This window comes from Olea europaea, chromosome 15 (assembly GCF_002742605.1).
Source record: "Olea europaea var. sylvestris chromosome 15, O_europaea_v1, whole genome shotgun sequence".
Classification (NCBI taxonomy): domain Eukaryota; kingdom Viridiplantae; phylum Streptophyta; class Magnoliopsida; order Lamiales; family Oleaceae; genus Olea; species Olea europaea.
The window spans coordinates 20,351,952-20,368,392 of record NC_036251.1 but is presented as its reverse complement, the minus strand read 5'-3'; the positions used below and the strand labels follow the sequence as shown (position 1 = coordinate 20,368,392).

The 16,441-nt window shown below is 33.4% G+C and overlaps 1 protein-coding gene across 1 annotated transcript; it reads right to left on the bottom strand.

Moving 5' to 3' along the window:
- Nucleotides 1-2,105: 2,105 nt before the first annotated feature.
- LOC111410419 (ubiquitin-40S ribosomal protein S27a-like) lies at nucleotides 2,106-2,845 on the bottom strand. Its single transcript, XM_023040733.1, has one exon. The coding sequence runs from the start codon at nucleotides 2,751-2,753 to the stop codon at nucleotides 2,283-2,285; it is 471 nt and encodes a 156-aa protein (XP_022896501.1). The 5' UTR covers nucleotides 2,754-2,845; the 3' UTR covers nucleotides 2,106-2,282.
- Nucleotides 2,846-16,441: the final 13,596 nt, after the last annotated feature.

Sequence of the window (16,441 nt, the reverse complement as noted above, 5' to 3'; positions counted from 1 at the left end):
TTCAAAACCTTGAGGCTGACTCATGAAGATATCCTCTTCCAACACCATATGTAAGAATTCAGTTTTCACGTCAAGTTGCTCAAGTTCCCAATTATATTGAGCAACTAAGGCCAATATCAACATGATAGTTTTATATTTGATTACATGTGAGAATATCTCATTGTAATCAACTTCTTCTTTCTGAGTATACTCCTATACCACTAGTCTAGCCTTAAACCTAACAAGATTAGTTGGGCAATTACCTTCTTTAAGCTTGTAAACCCATTTACACTGCACTACCCTGGGTTCATTAGGCTCTACAGGTTCAGTAACTCGTTCAACCTGATGATGTACAACATCATTTTCATCATCTCCAGGTTGAGATGGATTAAATTTAGTTAGCTTCACCTCACTTTGAACACTCTGGTTCTTTTCGGATTCATCTGTTCCTCTAAGTTCTTATTTTAGGCATGACATTTCTGATTCATTAAAGATTACATCTCTACTATTAATAATCTTAATGCCTGGAACACCTAAAACCCACAACCTGTAGCCTTTAATACCTTCTCGATATCCTAGCATCACACATTTGATGGCTCTAGCTTCCAACTTTCCTTCAGATTGATGTGCATAGCTGCACATCCAAAAACCCTTATATGCAGGGGCGGACCCACATGGGGTCATGTGGGGTCAAATGACCCCACAAAATTTTGCCCCTGTATTTTTTTTGTTTACAATCTACTTTGATACACTTGTCGGGATCTCAAATGAAGTCAAAATATTGCATTTTTAATACCATTTCGAAGTGCTCATGGCCTAGTCTTTCACTCATTAATAGCATGCGAACTGGTCAACTATAGTAAAAGTTATGATATGTTAAAGTAGGCCGTTTGAAACTAGTATTTTAAGAATTTCGATAATATCCTAACTTTAAAAACTCATTTGCGATCATGTGCTATCTGAATCTACAAATCGTCTATGTCATGTGAAAGTTTTTTTCGAAAGTTACATCGTTTTCATATCTAATGGTCCAAACGGATATCGAAAATAGTTAAATATGTATCAAATGTACGCTTCAAAAAAGACATCTAACTCATTTTTTCTTTTAAAAAATTCAATTAATTATTATTTTTGCATGATAAATTTTTCAATATAATTTATATCGTTTCATTCGGAAGTCTTACATGAAATATGATGTAAATTTTTTAGGGTCATTATGGATTAAATGCAATTTGAATTACTTTCGAATTATATTCGCTTTAAATTTGAATTTCATTTACTTCCTGAACTAAACTTGAATTTTATTTCAATTCATTTAATTTCTATATTCAATTTAATTTACTTAATGTTAGCTCAGCATTTGCCAGTGAAATGATAAACAAAACTATACAAGTAGTAAAATTTATTTAATAATATTAATAACGATGTAATTATATGACGTTTTCAAAGTGTTAAAGTACATATTAACTTATTTTCATTGATATTATGTTGTTTATTAAAAAATATTTTAAAATTTTGACCCCACATTACTAAAGGTCTGGGTCCGCCCCTCTTTATATGAGTTAAGTTTGGGGGTTTTCCTGTCCACAATTCTTGTGGGGTCTTAAACCCTGTACTACTAGAAGGGGACTTATTAATTAAGTAAGCTGTTCTGCAGGCAGCATTAGCCCAAAACCCTTTAGCCAAACCAGAATTGATAAGCATGCATCGTACTCTATTCATTATAGTTCTATTCATTCTTTCAGCTACCCCATTTTGTTGGGATGTGTATTTCACAGTCCTATGCCTTAATATTCCTTTTTGTTTACAGAAATTATCAAATTCTACATTATAGAACTCCAGCTCATTATTAGTTCTTAGGGTTTTCAATTTTTTCTCTAATTGATTTTCAACAATTTTCAGCCATGTTCTAAACTTCTGGAAGGTTTCAGATTTAGCCTTTAAGGGATAAATCCAAACCTTCATAGAGTAGTCATCTACAAGTGATAAGAAATATTTACTTCCACCAAAGGTGGAATGCTTCTCTGGACCCCAAAGGTTAGCATGTATATAATCTAAAGGCCTATTGGTTCTAGATTCAAAACTAACCTTTTTTTTTTATCAACCCAAAATACTGATGGAATTGATTAGAAAAATTCAGCAACAAGAGTTGTAGTAACTGAATTAAAGTAAAATAAGTTTCCGACTCTCATCAAGTCAATCAAACGGAATCTCATGATTAAAACCCCTAAATAATATAATTGTTCATATTAAATGATCTAGACAAAAAAAACAGTAAATTCCATAGGCAATAAAACCATTCCTCAATCGCCACCAGCCTTGTCGTAAACATAGGTGAGACCACACTTACCACAGTAGTGCCTGTCAAAATGGTTAGCCATGAAAGTTCCCGCACCACACTCAGCATTAGGGCATTCCTTACGGAGCCTCTGGACCTTTCCAGAATCATCAACCTTGTAGAACTGCAGAACAGCGAGCTTAACCTTCTTATGCTTGTGCTTGATCTTCTTCGGCTTGGTGTAGGTCTTCTTCTTGCGCTTCTTGGCACCACCCCGGAGGCGGAGAACGAGGTGAAGAGTGGACTCCTTCTGGATGTTGTAGTCGACGAGGGTGCGACCGTCCTCCAGCTGCTTTCCGGCGAATATAAGACGCTGCTGGTCCGGCGGGATGCCTTCCTTATCCTGGATCTTGGCCTTCACATTGTTGATGGTGTCGGACGATTCAACCTCCAAGGTTATGGTCTTCCCCGTTAAGGTTTTCACGAAGATCTGCATCTTCGCAGTGAAGGGAAACTGCCAGCTAGGGTTTTTTGGGCGCTCTCAGTTCTTCCGTCTAAAGGCTGAGTCGAGACTTCAAAACTAACCTTGTGGGACTTACCCAACACACAAGTCTCACAAAAGTTCATAGGCTCAATGTCATCTTTTTTAAGTAATTTTTGATTACTTAAAGATTTTAGCCCTTTATTTCCAATGTGTCCCATTCTATTATACCAAAGACTAGATTTATTTTCATTGACAATTAAAGCATTTGAATCAGGTGTTATAACTGTTTCTCCATCTAGATAGTATAACTCATTCCTTTTAGGTCCTTTCATCACAGCTAAAGAGCCCTTCATAATTTTCAGGGTTTTATTATCAGATTTGAAGGTATATCCCTCATCTTCAAGTATCCCTAATGAAATAAGGTTCATTTTCAGCTTTGGAACATATCTCACATTTCTTATAGTTTTGACAATATCATCAAACATTTTTTATGGCAATGTCACTAGTGCCAATCACAGTCTGGGAATTATTATCTCCCATATACACCTTTCCTGGTTCTATTTCTTTGTAGTTACAAAACCATGTTTTTTCAAGGCACATATGAAAAGTACATCCAGTATCTAGAATCCAGTCTTTACTAGAGTTTTCAGCTGACACATTTAATACCTACAGGCTATTCAATTTAGACACTATGGCTACATTATTTTGATTATTATTATTCTGATCTTTTAATTTCTTTGTCCAGTCAAAACAGTCCCTCTTGAAGTGTCCCAACTTCCCACAGTTATAACACTTCTTATTACTTCTGTCTTTAGATTTAGATCTGCTTTTAGATCTCCCCTTCACCTTCTTGTTTTGGAAAGTAAATTCCTTCTTTTCAATTCTTCTCCTTAAAAATAGGCTTTCTTCTCTTGAATTGGTTCTATTTTCTCTCGTGACTTCTAGCTCTCTTGACCTTAAAGCATCTATTATAATTGATTGTGTAAGAGTGTCCCTAGCATACTTTATGACATTCTTGATATCTTTATAAGATTTAGGCAATGAATTTAAAAGAATAATAGCCAAGTCCTCATCTTCAAATTTTTTATCATTGTGTGCTAAGCTTTTGACTATTATACTAAAGTCACTTAAATTGACTTCAAAATCCTTTTCTGGGTCCATTTTAAAATTGGATAGTTTTTCTAACAGATATATCTTGTTCGGAAGAGTCTTGGTTAAGAACAAACCATCAAAGACAATCCACAAAGTTCTTGCAGTTTTAGAATCATCAACTTGTTTAATCATATTATTAGATAAATGCAAGATTATAGAACTATAGGCAATCTCATTCATTTCTTCAATTTCAGCAGGTTTTGCTTTTAACTCATCAGAAAAAGTTTTAGGATCATCGAGGGCTTTTGCAACCCTCTATTGGACCAAAATGGCCCTCATTTTTTGCTTCCATATAGAATAGTCCCCCTTTCCATCTAATTGGGACAATTTGACCTTCAAACCCATTACAAATTCTGTAAAAAGGTGGGCAGTACTCATGAATATTGTAGAAAAAGTTTTTGAAAAATTTTGTAATAAGCAATTTCAAGAAACCAATGATAGACAGTTTCAAGAAACCCAAAAAAAAAATCCAATAACAACTTTTCAAAGAGTATATCAAATAATTGACATTATATGTTTTATATCAGTTTAAACAGATATACAAGAAAACTTCAGTCATATATATATATATATATATATATATCAAGGTACAAACGGGCTAAGCCAGATATATGTATATTACTGAATCACCAAAAGAAAATAGAGCAACATATATCATATATGCAAGTATCCCAGAACATAAATGTCTAAATAAAATTGCCAAGTGTTATGGAGAGATCTTACCGAACATTGCTATAGCAATATTACTGATACAATGCATGAAATCTAGTCAACAATCGAAAAACTTCTGTTTGTCACCTTCGTGACCCCTTCAAGAAGCAAACCAATTAGTAACAAAGTTTACTGCTTAAAAATTTATCCAAAAACTTAATGACAAGATACCAAATTGCCTGTGTGTAGATCTAAAACGCTCTGCACAAATCAACGAACAAAAGTGACCCAGAATGATGGTTTACACAGAAGAGTACCGAACCCAGAAGCCAAGTGGCTCTGATACCAGTTTGTAAAGAATTTACGATTGATTTTTTAAATAGGATTTGTAATAAAACCAATAACACACAACAAGAACATAAAAGGAACACAAGAACACCAAAAATTGTTGACCCATTTCAGTCGAAATAGGCCTAATCTATGGGGCTCAGGAACAGCCCGTTCCACTATGGTACAATCTACCTTCCAAGAGAGCAAGAGTACATCAAGAACCACTCAGATCACAAGATTTCAATCATCGATTTATAAGATCTCGTGAAACACAACCCACAAAATCAACCAAACGTTTAGGAGTTTCACAATACAAGACCAACCACTCTCTCAGGCCTGATCAATAACTAGAATTACAAACTCCATAACACAAGCTCACAGAAACCTTACAACACAGGAGAAAATTTCTGACTCAAAAACTCAGAGACGAAGTAGAGAGAGACCCAGAAGAGAGAAGGAGAGAAATCTGGAATTAACCAAAAGTCATGAGACTTTTGGGTAGAAAAGGACGGTCCACCTCCCAATGGTCAATCTCAGCCTTCCATTTAATCCAATGATCCAAAATGAGTCTCAACTAACACAATCCAAGTGAGTATCAAGTGTCCAATAATCAAGCGCCAATTAGGTAGATTTTTCCAAGCAAGCCGAAAAACCAATTGACAGAAATAGCACTCGTTTTAGAGTGTTTTGAGAAACACCACTTTTCACATGTACTATTTGGAATTTTAAATTTATGAACTTCATGATGAGAAGAAAAATTAACCTCAAGTATATTGCGAACGATGCGAAAAGGAAGATGACACCCAGAAAGATAACGAACAGACTAGTAAGAAAGGTGCAAGAACTCAACATCCTATATTCTATCCGAGGATGTACAATGACTTACAGTCCCTTTGAAGCTCAACCAACAGTTTTGCCATTACCACTAGATGCTCAGCGCGTAATTTCTATATTTTGAAATCTGCCAGAAATGGTACAGATCAAGAACATGTTTAACCAAGCATCCTATAAAAATTAAATGATTCAGAAGTCCAAAGGATAATTCCAAAATTTGCGGAAGGGTACAAAACAAAAGACATGCAATTTACCATGCACAAATGCATAGTTGGTTTCATGATTCTGTAGAATAGTCCTCAAAATTATACGACCAAAATGGTATGTTTGGGGAACTAAGAAATATGGGACATCACAGATTGAATGGAAGAATAATAAATGAATGGTAGGTGAATTTAAAAATGTGCGCAAATCAAATGCAGATTCCTTCAGCAAACCCGATGGGCAGATTGGATTTGGTTGTGATTGATCTTATAGGTTCAACGAGATAGGGCCTGCATGACCAAGTTTTAGCACCCGACTAGGGAAAAATGATGCTGGAACTAAATTATTCCCACCCGTGGTAATATTCCTTATGGTTTCAACTATTCGGCCGTTGCAAGACCAAGCTTTAGTATCCAACTTGAAAAGAATATTGATGTTGGTACTATCTCCATTCTTCCTAGTAATGATGCCCCTTGACCTAGGTTAGGAATTAGGTTTCTTTAATACCTATTTATTCTTCATCTCTACATTGTTGTTGATTATTGTAGTTTTGGATAAATTACAGTTTATTTTTATTCTATTGATTTTATTTTGGTAGTTGTGTATTATTTGGAATTTTAAATCTATGAAATTCAAGATGAGTGAAGAATTATGTTCAATTATATCGCGAACGATGCAAAATGGAAGATTTCATTTATAAAGAGAAAGAACGAACTACTAAGAAAGGCACAAGAATTATGTTCAATTATTCCATACAAGGATGTGCAATGATTTACAGTCCCTTTGAACCTCAACCGACGATTTGACCATCACCACTAGATACTCAGCGCGTAATTTCTGTATTTTGAAATCTAGCATATATGAAACAGACCAAGAATATGTTCAACCAAGCATCCTATAACAATTAAAGGATTCGGAAGTCTAAAGTACAGTCCAAAAGATGCAGGGAAGTACATGACAAAAGACGTGAAATTTCTCATGCCTAATGCATGGCTTGTTTCATGATTGTACAGAAATTTACTCTAAATTATACAACCAAAATGGCATGTTTGGCGAACTAAGAAATGTAGGACAACACAGATCGAATGGAAGATGAATTTAAAAATGTATGCGAATCAAGTGCAGATTGCTTTGGTAAACCCCGGTGGGTAGACTGGATTTTGTTTGTGAATGACCCTAAGGGTTCAACGATATAGGGCCTGCACGACCAAGTTTTAGCACCACACCAGCTAATAATGTGCTAATAATGATGCTGGAACTAGCTCCAATCCCACCTGTGATAATATGCCCTATGGTTTTAACTATCCAGCCGTCAGAAGACCAAGTTTTAGCATCCAACCTTAGAACTTAGAAGAATACTTTTGTTGGTACTAGCTCCAATCTTCCTTGACCACGATTTAGGAATCAGGCTTCTTTAATAACTGTTTATTCTTCATCTCCACAATGTTGTTGCTTATTGTAGTTTTGGATAAATTTTAATTTGGTAGTTTGGTTATTAAAGTGAAGAAAAGAGAAGAGAATAGAGAGAAGTCAATAGATTTGTGTATTTTATTAAGAACTAAAGCCATATACTTATTGATGCAGCACCAATAGGATGAATAATAGAAAAGAAGAAAGATTCAGAAAGAATAGAGAATTAAGGGAAGGGGAAGAAGAAGAATTCAATAGGAGAAGAAGAGGGATGTGCCATAAGCCACCAAAATAATTATTCATTCATCATCAACTGAAAATTACAATACAAATTAGGTTTAAATAGTAAAGCAACTCTAACGAGCTAGGGCCCGAGCCCATACAAGTCCAAATTTAAATAATAATCCAAGAAAATAAATAAAGTTTAAATAAAATAAGTAAACGTCGTCCGATGTCCTCATCACTTATAGGACAGAATCAGGGATACAATGTAATTATTTCTAGGGCATAATTGTCATTCACCTCTAAACTCTAATAAACTTTCCTTTTACGATACCCCCATCGAATGACACATTATAAAATATCTGCCTCGTTAAAACCTTATTTGATAAAAATCCAATAAGAAAAAAAATCAAAACGAAGGAAAAAGAGTACAGTTATAAAAATAAATACTACCTCATTAAAACATTGCTAGAAAAAAGCAGTGGGACAAAATCGAAGCGAGGGAAAAAGAGTACAGCTACTCTCCCTGATGTTAATCACTGAAAATCGTTGAGTCGGCGCATTTCAATCTTTTGAACTAATTTCTTGAATGTAAATGTTGACAGTACTTTTGTGAATAAATCGATCACATTGTCACTCGAGCGAATTTGTTGGATATCGATGTCGCCATTCTTTTTAAGCTCGTGTGTATGAAAGAGTTTTGGAGAAATATATTTCGTCCTGTCACCTTTGATATAACCTCCTCTGAGTTGTGTAATTTCAAGCTGCATTGTCTTCCTACAAAATTGTTGAACTATCATTTGCTTAAATTAACTCACAAGATGCTTGGATATGATGGGTCATGTTTCTCAACCATACACATTCTCGGCCTACTTCATGGATTGCAATAATTTCAAAATGATTTGAAAATGTTGCTATCAAGGATTGCTTCACAGATCTCCATGATATAGTCGTTCCTCCACGTGTAAACACATAATCTGTTTGTGATTTAGCTTTATGTAGGTCAGATAGATAACCTGCATCTGCATATCCCACTAACGCAGACGCTGACTTTTGAGAATAAAATAACTCAAATCAATAGTATCCTTTAGGTAACGAAAATTATGTTTAATACCATTTTAATGTCTTTGAGTTGGTGTAGAGCTATATCTTGCAAGGAGATTCACATAAAAAGCTATGTTGGGTTGAATGCAATTTGCAAGATAAGTTAAAACTCCAATTACACTAAGATATGGTACTTCAAGACCAAGAACCTATTCTCCATCTTTAAGTGGACGAAATGAATCTTTTTTCACATCAAGTGATTGAATAACTATAGGTGTTGCCAATGGATGTGCATTTTCCATATAAAAACGTTTTAAAACTTTTTCTGTACACGTAGATTGGTGAACAAATAATCCATCTGCGAAATGTTCAATTTGCAATTCAAGACAAAATTTGGTTTTTCCTAATCCTTCATCTCAAATTCATTTTTCAAATAATCAGCAGTTTTGTTGAGCTCTTCAGGAGTTCCAATTAAATTTAAATCATTAACATAAATTGCTACAATTACAAATTCACTATTTATTTTCGTTATGAAAGCACATAGGTAGACATCGTCATTTTTATAACCCTCATTCAACAAATATTCGCTAAAGCGATTATACCACATGCGTCGGGATTGTTTAAATCCATATAATGATCTTTGCAATTTAATTGAGAACATAGTTCTCAGGCATGTATCGTTTGTTTCTGACACCTTAAGTCTTTCAGGGACTTTCATATATATGTCACTATCAAGTGAATCATACAAATATATAGTTACTACATCCATAAGGCCCATATGAAGTTTTTGTGACACAGTCAAACTAATTAAAAATCTAAAAGTGATAGTATCCATTACGGGAGAATATGTTTCTTCATAATCAATTCATGGTTTTTGTGAGAAATGGTCGGGCTTTGTAACTTAAAATTTCATTATTTTCATTCATCTTTCGTACAAAAATTTATTTGTATCCAACAGGGATTATATTTTCAGGTGTTCGAACTACAAGTCCAAACATTTTTCGTTTCTCCAAAGAATTCAATTCTGCCTGTATGACTTCTTTTCATTTTGGCCAATCATTTCTATTTTGACAGTCTTTAACCGATTGTGGTTCAGGATCCTCATTTTGCATAATATCAAGAGTCACATTAAAGGCTAAAATATTATCTATAACAACATTATTTCATTCTCATAATTTATGAGATAGCATATAATTTATTGAAATCTCATTATTTTCGGACACTTGTGGTTCTTCAGGAACCGTATTTTCAATATCTAATTGATCAATCTTTTCTAATGTGACTTCTTCCGAAATTTTTGATTGGTTTTTCTCATTTACTTTTTTTCCAAGGTATATAGTCTTTTGAACCAACTGGTCAACCACGCTTTTGGTGTATTTGAGATTCATTTGCAACAGCAGATTGTCTTACACGGGCATCAATTTTTGCTGAAATATTTTCTGCTAAAACATATGACTTTGTCACTTTTCTTGTGTCAACAAATACATCAGGTAATTGATTTACAGTTTGCAAATGAATGATTTTTTCAACTTCTTGCTCACATTGATTGCTGTGGGGAGCAAAGTGAGATTGAGTTGCTTCATTCCAAATAATTTTACCTTGTCTTTCAGGATATAGTTTTTCTCCTCCCAAAGTTGGGAAAGTCATTTCATCAAAATGACAATCTGCAAAACGTACAGTAAATAAGTCACTCATTAAAGGCTCAAGATACCTAATAATTGATAGTGAATCAAAACCCACATAAATCTAAGCCTTTGTTGGGAGGCCCACTTTAGTACGTTGTGGGGGGGGTGAAATAGGAACTTGGACAGCGCAATTAAAGACCCGTAGGTGAAAAATATCAGGTTTATAACCAAATGCTAGTTGCAAAGGTGAATATTGATAATAGGCAGTTGGTCTAATACGAACCAACGATGCAGCATGTAATACGGCATGACTCCGAACAGAAGTTGGGAGTTTTGTTTTCATAAGTAATGGTCTAGCAATAAGTTGTAGACGTTTAATAAATGACTCTGCCAAACCATTTTATGTATGGACATGCGCAACTGAATGTTCAATTACATGCAATAATCATCGAATGTTTGTGATCTAAATTCACCAGTGTTGTCAAGGCGAATAGTTTTAATTGAGTAATCGGGAAATTGTGCTCGTAATTTTATAATTTGAGCAAGTAGTCTAGCAAATACTACATTCCTAATGAAAAGTCGACAAATATGTGACCATCTAGTAGAAAAATCAATTAATACTTTAAAATAACGAAATGGTCCACATGGTGGGCGTATTAGCCCACATATATCTCTATAAATTCTTTCCAAGAAAGTTGGAGATTCAATATTGACCTTTGTAGTTGAGGTCTAATAACTAACTTGCCTTGCGAACAAACTACACATGGATAATTCTTAGGTAAAAGAATCTTCTAATTCTTTAAATGATGTCCATGTGAATTTTTTATTATTTGACGTATCATTATAGCTCCTGGATGTCCAAGTTGATCATGTCAAAGAATAAAGCTTTTGGGTCAATGAACTTCTAGTTCATGACATTATTTGATTCAACCATTTTTATAAATTTATAATACATGCCAAATGGGAGTGTATAAAATTTTTTCTTTCATCTGCTTCTGATCAGATACAAAAGAAGTTATGCAAATATATTTAGTATTATTTTCTTACATCGTTTCAACATAATATCCATTGCAGACATCTTTAAAACTAAGCAAATTTCTTCTGCACTTGCTAGAATAAAGTGCGTTATCAATATATAATTTTTTATTATTTGGTAAAATAGAGCTTTCAACGATATTCCATGCACCTAATATTATATCGACATTATTTTTTTTAATATGAAGTCCAAGAAATATTTTTTGTCTTTAAAAGTAGTATGTGTAGTTGCACTACCAATCAAGCAGGTATCTTGACAATCTATCATGAATCTATCAATATAACAAAATAAATATATTTAAAAAAAACTTGAATTTAAATTCAAAATGATAAGCATAATTAATACTGTGAAATTAACGATGCATAATAAAGTTCAAAATTTTGCGAAAAGTAAAAATATATTTCAAACTAAATTTCCAAAATAAAGGGAAATACTAGAAATGTAAAAAAATTAATCTATAGCTTCCATCACGCCACCCCTAATCAAATGGTCAATATTTCCATTTGGATCAACAAAAAAATCGAAGACATCCAAATAAGTTACATCAATTGGACTATCATATTCAGCAAAATTTGTCTCCACTTTTCCATTTCCCTTGATTGATTTTTGGTAGAGATCCACAAGGTGTTTTGTCGTACGACAGATACGTGTCCAATGTCCTTTCATTCTATATCTAAAGCAACTTTCTTCTTATACCTTTTTGGATATGTTACTTTCGTTTGCTTTGTACCTTTTGAAATTGTTGCCTTGTTGTTGATAACTTTGTTGATTATTTTGTCCATGGTTTATTCTGTGTGCACGTCTGCGTCCACGTCCATGTTCATGTCCTTGTCTTGATATTGCATTGCTTCAGGTAATGGTACAGAACTAGTTGGACGTAACCCATGATTTTTCATCAACAGTTCATTATTCTGTTCAACAACAAACATGTAAGATATAAGTTCTAAGTAATTTTTGAAACCACGCTCATGATATTGCTGCTGCAGGAGCACATTCGAGGCGTTAAAGATGGAAAAAGTTTTCTCCAACGTGTCTTCATCAGTGATTTTTTCTCCATATAATGTCAATTTTGAACATATTCTGAATAATTCAGAATTGTATTCACTAACAGTTTTGAAGTCTTACAAACGAAAGTACATCCACTCATAGCGGGCTTTGGGGAGGACTATAGTCCTTTGATGATCAAATCTCCAAGTTAATTTTTTTCAAAGAACTTGTAGATCTTTTTCGGTGAGATATTCAATTTTCAGTCCATCGTGAAGATGATGGCGAAGGAATATAAGTGCTTTTGTATGATCCTACAGGGATTTTTGTTTCCTTCTTTTATTTTCTCTCTCAAATTTTTTGAGAGAAGATGGATATCAGCGTCGAGTACTTATGATAGATAGTTTTTGCCAGAGATGTCAAGTGCAGCAAACTCAAGTTTCGTGGTGTTTACCATTTGATTAATTACACAATAAATAAAATACAATTAGTTTTTAAGAATGTGATTAAATATCATATAATGATTAATCAAGTAGTCAATAACATAAGTTACGTGTTTTCCTTCAAGGATGAACACTAAAATAATATTTTCTTCAAAACATATGCTACTTTAGGAGTACGTTGTATTTTATTATTATTTCTTCAAGATCAATACGTCAATAGTCTTCTGAATTATTGAAAAATATAATTTATACTCTTCAGGAGCAAGTAATATTCTTCAAGAATATTAATTATAATATTGTGCTACTTCAGGAGCATCAACAAACTATTTATAATATATAGATCTTCGATTAATATTTTTCAGGAATATTGATTATAATATTGCGCTACTTCAAGAGCAAAAACAAGATAAATATAACAGAGCATAAAAAAAACATTTAATCAAGTTAACGACAGAGAAAAATATTCAATAATCATCATAAACTTATATTTTACAACCATAAAAACATTTAAAGTTGATTTAAAGCATGAATTAATACATATCACTTGATAAAGTAAAGAATATTTAATAATTTATGTACATGAATTAAAGCAAAGAGTATCTAACTGTTTATGCCACAAAGCTATCGAAAAATTCATATAATAATGGTGCTAATGATGGCTCAAATTGATTTATTGTTACTAGGCAAATTGTTTTTAACGTTATAATAATAACAATATTGCAAATTGATTGGAGTTCGTACACATCTAATAATTGTGGCAGAAAAGTTTAATAATCTATATGGCTAAGGCAAAAAAATAAAAAATAAAATGTAAGTGTTGTATGTATATGCATACAAAAAAAATTTCACATGCTATCAAATTAATTTTGATACATGTGATCGAAGAAAAAAATTACTATCTTCTCAAAATTTTGAAAAATTATGTTTTTCATACTGATAACGTGTTATAAAAGTGAAGAAAAGATAAGAGAATAAAGAGAAGTCAATAGACTTGTGTGTTTTATTAAGAACCAAAATCCTATATTTATATGGCAGAATCAAGAATACAATAGTAATTATTTCTAGGATTGCAGGGGTATAACTGTCATTCACCTCTAAACCCTAATAAACTTTCCTTTTACAACAAGTTGTATATAATTTGGAATTTTAAATCCATGAACTTTATGATGAGGAGAAGAATTAAGCTCAAGTATATTAAACAATGCAAAATGAAATAAGTAATTTAAAAAGAGAAAGAACGGACTACTAAGAAAGACAAAAGAACTCAACATCCTATGTTATGTTCAAGGATATGCAATAATTTACAGTCCTTTTGAACCTGAATCGACGGTTTGACCATCAACATTCGATGCTCAGCGAGTAATTTCTAGATTCTAAAATTTACCAAAAGTGGAATAGACCAAAAACATATTCAACTAAGAATCCCCAACCCAAATTTTCTCGAAGTTGCAATCATGTAGAGCCTCGCCTTCCATCATAGCCGTCCTCAAGCATATTCAATGTTCAACACCCACAGCCATGCTGGCAATTTCACGTATGATATGAATATAGATACCTATACTTTGAGGACTAGCGAGTGCATTCGTAGCTCACTGAATATGCTAAAAGTACAGCTCATCAAACACGCTCAAAGTCCACACATTATACAAAAATCTATACATGGATTTGAATGACTATTGTTATGTCTCTAATAACGAGTTTCCATATCAAACCATTGCCTACACTCTGCGACACCCGCTACATCACACACATTGTCGAGGCACTTATGCTTCAAGGCCAAGACCAAACACATAGGTGAATTCGAAGCTTCAAAGCGACTAGGGTCAATGTGAACAAAGATGAAGTCACATGGCTACGAGTCATGCCTATTGGTAGGAATCACAATGCCTCGATTTAATATAAAAGATCTGTCCAAGACAAAGTCTCTTGAATGATGAATGAGACATCTCTGCAACAGGCACCAAAACTTCTAAGTCAAATTTATTTTGCCAGGAAGCATTAAATACCCACCCACCTATGGAGTGATTGATGGACGTCAGAGACGCCTCATCTAGCAGATGAAGCCACATGCCTTCCATCTGACGATCTTTCCTTCATCTCTTACTCTATAAATACCCATGCTTCATGCCTTTATAAAGGTAATGCAACTATACACTTTAACAATATATTATCTCCTTCCCATTTTATTGTGTTATACAAATTTCGACAGTTCCTGCTACCAGAATTACTAGCTTTCAATTACCATTAGTTGACTTGATCATCGAAGTCCTCATGGCCACCACCAACATAGTCGGGAATGGTCACGAGTGACTAACTGTTTATGTCAAGTGTGCAGGGAGAAATGTATATGGAGCTGTTTTCTGTTGGCCAAGTGGAGGTTCACTTTCTGGGATCAACATATATCATTTGGGGACAACATTAGAAACTTTTTCTCTTTATATTTACTGTCTGCCATCCAACATGCCACCTTGGACGTTGATGAATTGTTTCCAAATATATTGTAAACGTTGATGAATTTTTTCCCTATCTCAATATATGGGTAAACTTGAAGTCCATTTTCGTTGGAAGTTGATGAATTGTTTCCAAATATATTGTAAACCACATGCTCCGTTCCCCTATTTTTGTATGCAAACACATAATTGAATCAATGGTTGGAAAGTAACGTAAACTGGACAATAAAAATTTTACTTTTAAAATTCTTGATATAGGATCTTTATTTAACTATTATTTCGTGTTGTCAAAATCATGAATCATATAAAGGATTACGAAATTGGTCTTGAAGAGTGATCAAACTTTGAATTTGAACTCTTGCTTGGACAACAACTTCTTCAACCCTCTTCTTGAATCTTGAATAATAATCTTCCTTCAATTTTCAAGCTTCCAACTTAGATATGGCAATTTGAACCATTAAAATCGAAAACTATGGTTAACCGAACCGAATGGGGTGAAAAAATCGAACCGATGGTGCAATGGGGGCGGATATGGTATTTGATTTTAATGAATCAGTTCATGCGGTGTAGGTATGGTACTTGTGCTGTCGAACCAATTACCCCCTTAAAAAAAATCATTCGTTTATTAGGGATGACAAAGTTTAGTGAGGAGAAAGTTGATGAAGATGTATTTTTTTTATTTAAATCTTAGTTAAAACCATTTTGGATTAGGTAGTATCGGTGTATTCTCTACTTGCATTTCTTATTTACTATATAGGAATCAATTTTGAGTGTTGACCTATGCTAATAAGAGTTGTGGAGAAGAATGAAGATTGAATATGAGTTAAGGTTCAAGTTTTTAAATTATTGAGCATGAATCAAACAATTACAATATACAAGAATCAAGAATGAAGGAAAAATTTAGTATTGTTATATTCATAATATTGTTTGTTAAATTTGTATTTTACATTTGGAATTTGGGATAATGTTTGCATTTTCGTTTGGAATATTGTGTTTTTGTTTTCATTGGTTCTCTTTTCATAAATTGTTTTATATTAATTTGATGGATGAATCTATAAAAAATAATTTATTTTTGTGGTTATTAACTGAACCGAACTGAGATACGAACCGATTTACATGGTTATGGTAAGGCAAAAAAATTGACGGTTCGGTGATAGTTTTGGCCGAACTGAAACCGAACCATTGCCATCCCTATTCCAACTCTTTGGTATTCTCCAAAAGTATAAACTACAATTGGTAAATGAGGATTTTAATAACAAATCAAGAATAATAATATTGTGGAGTAGAACAAGAAAAGAACATGAGATCAATAGTC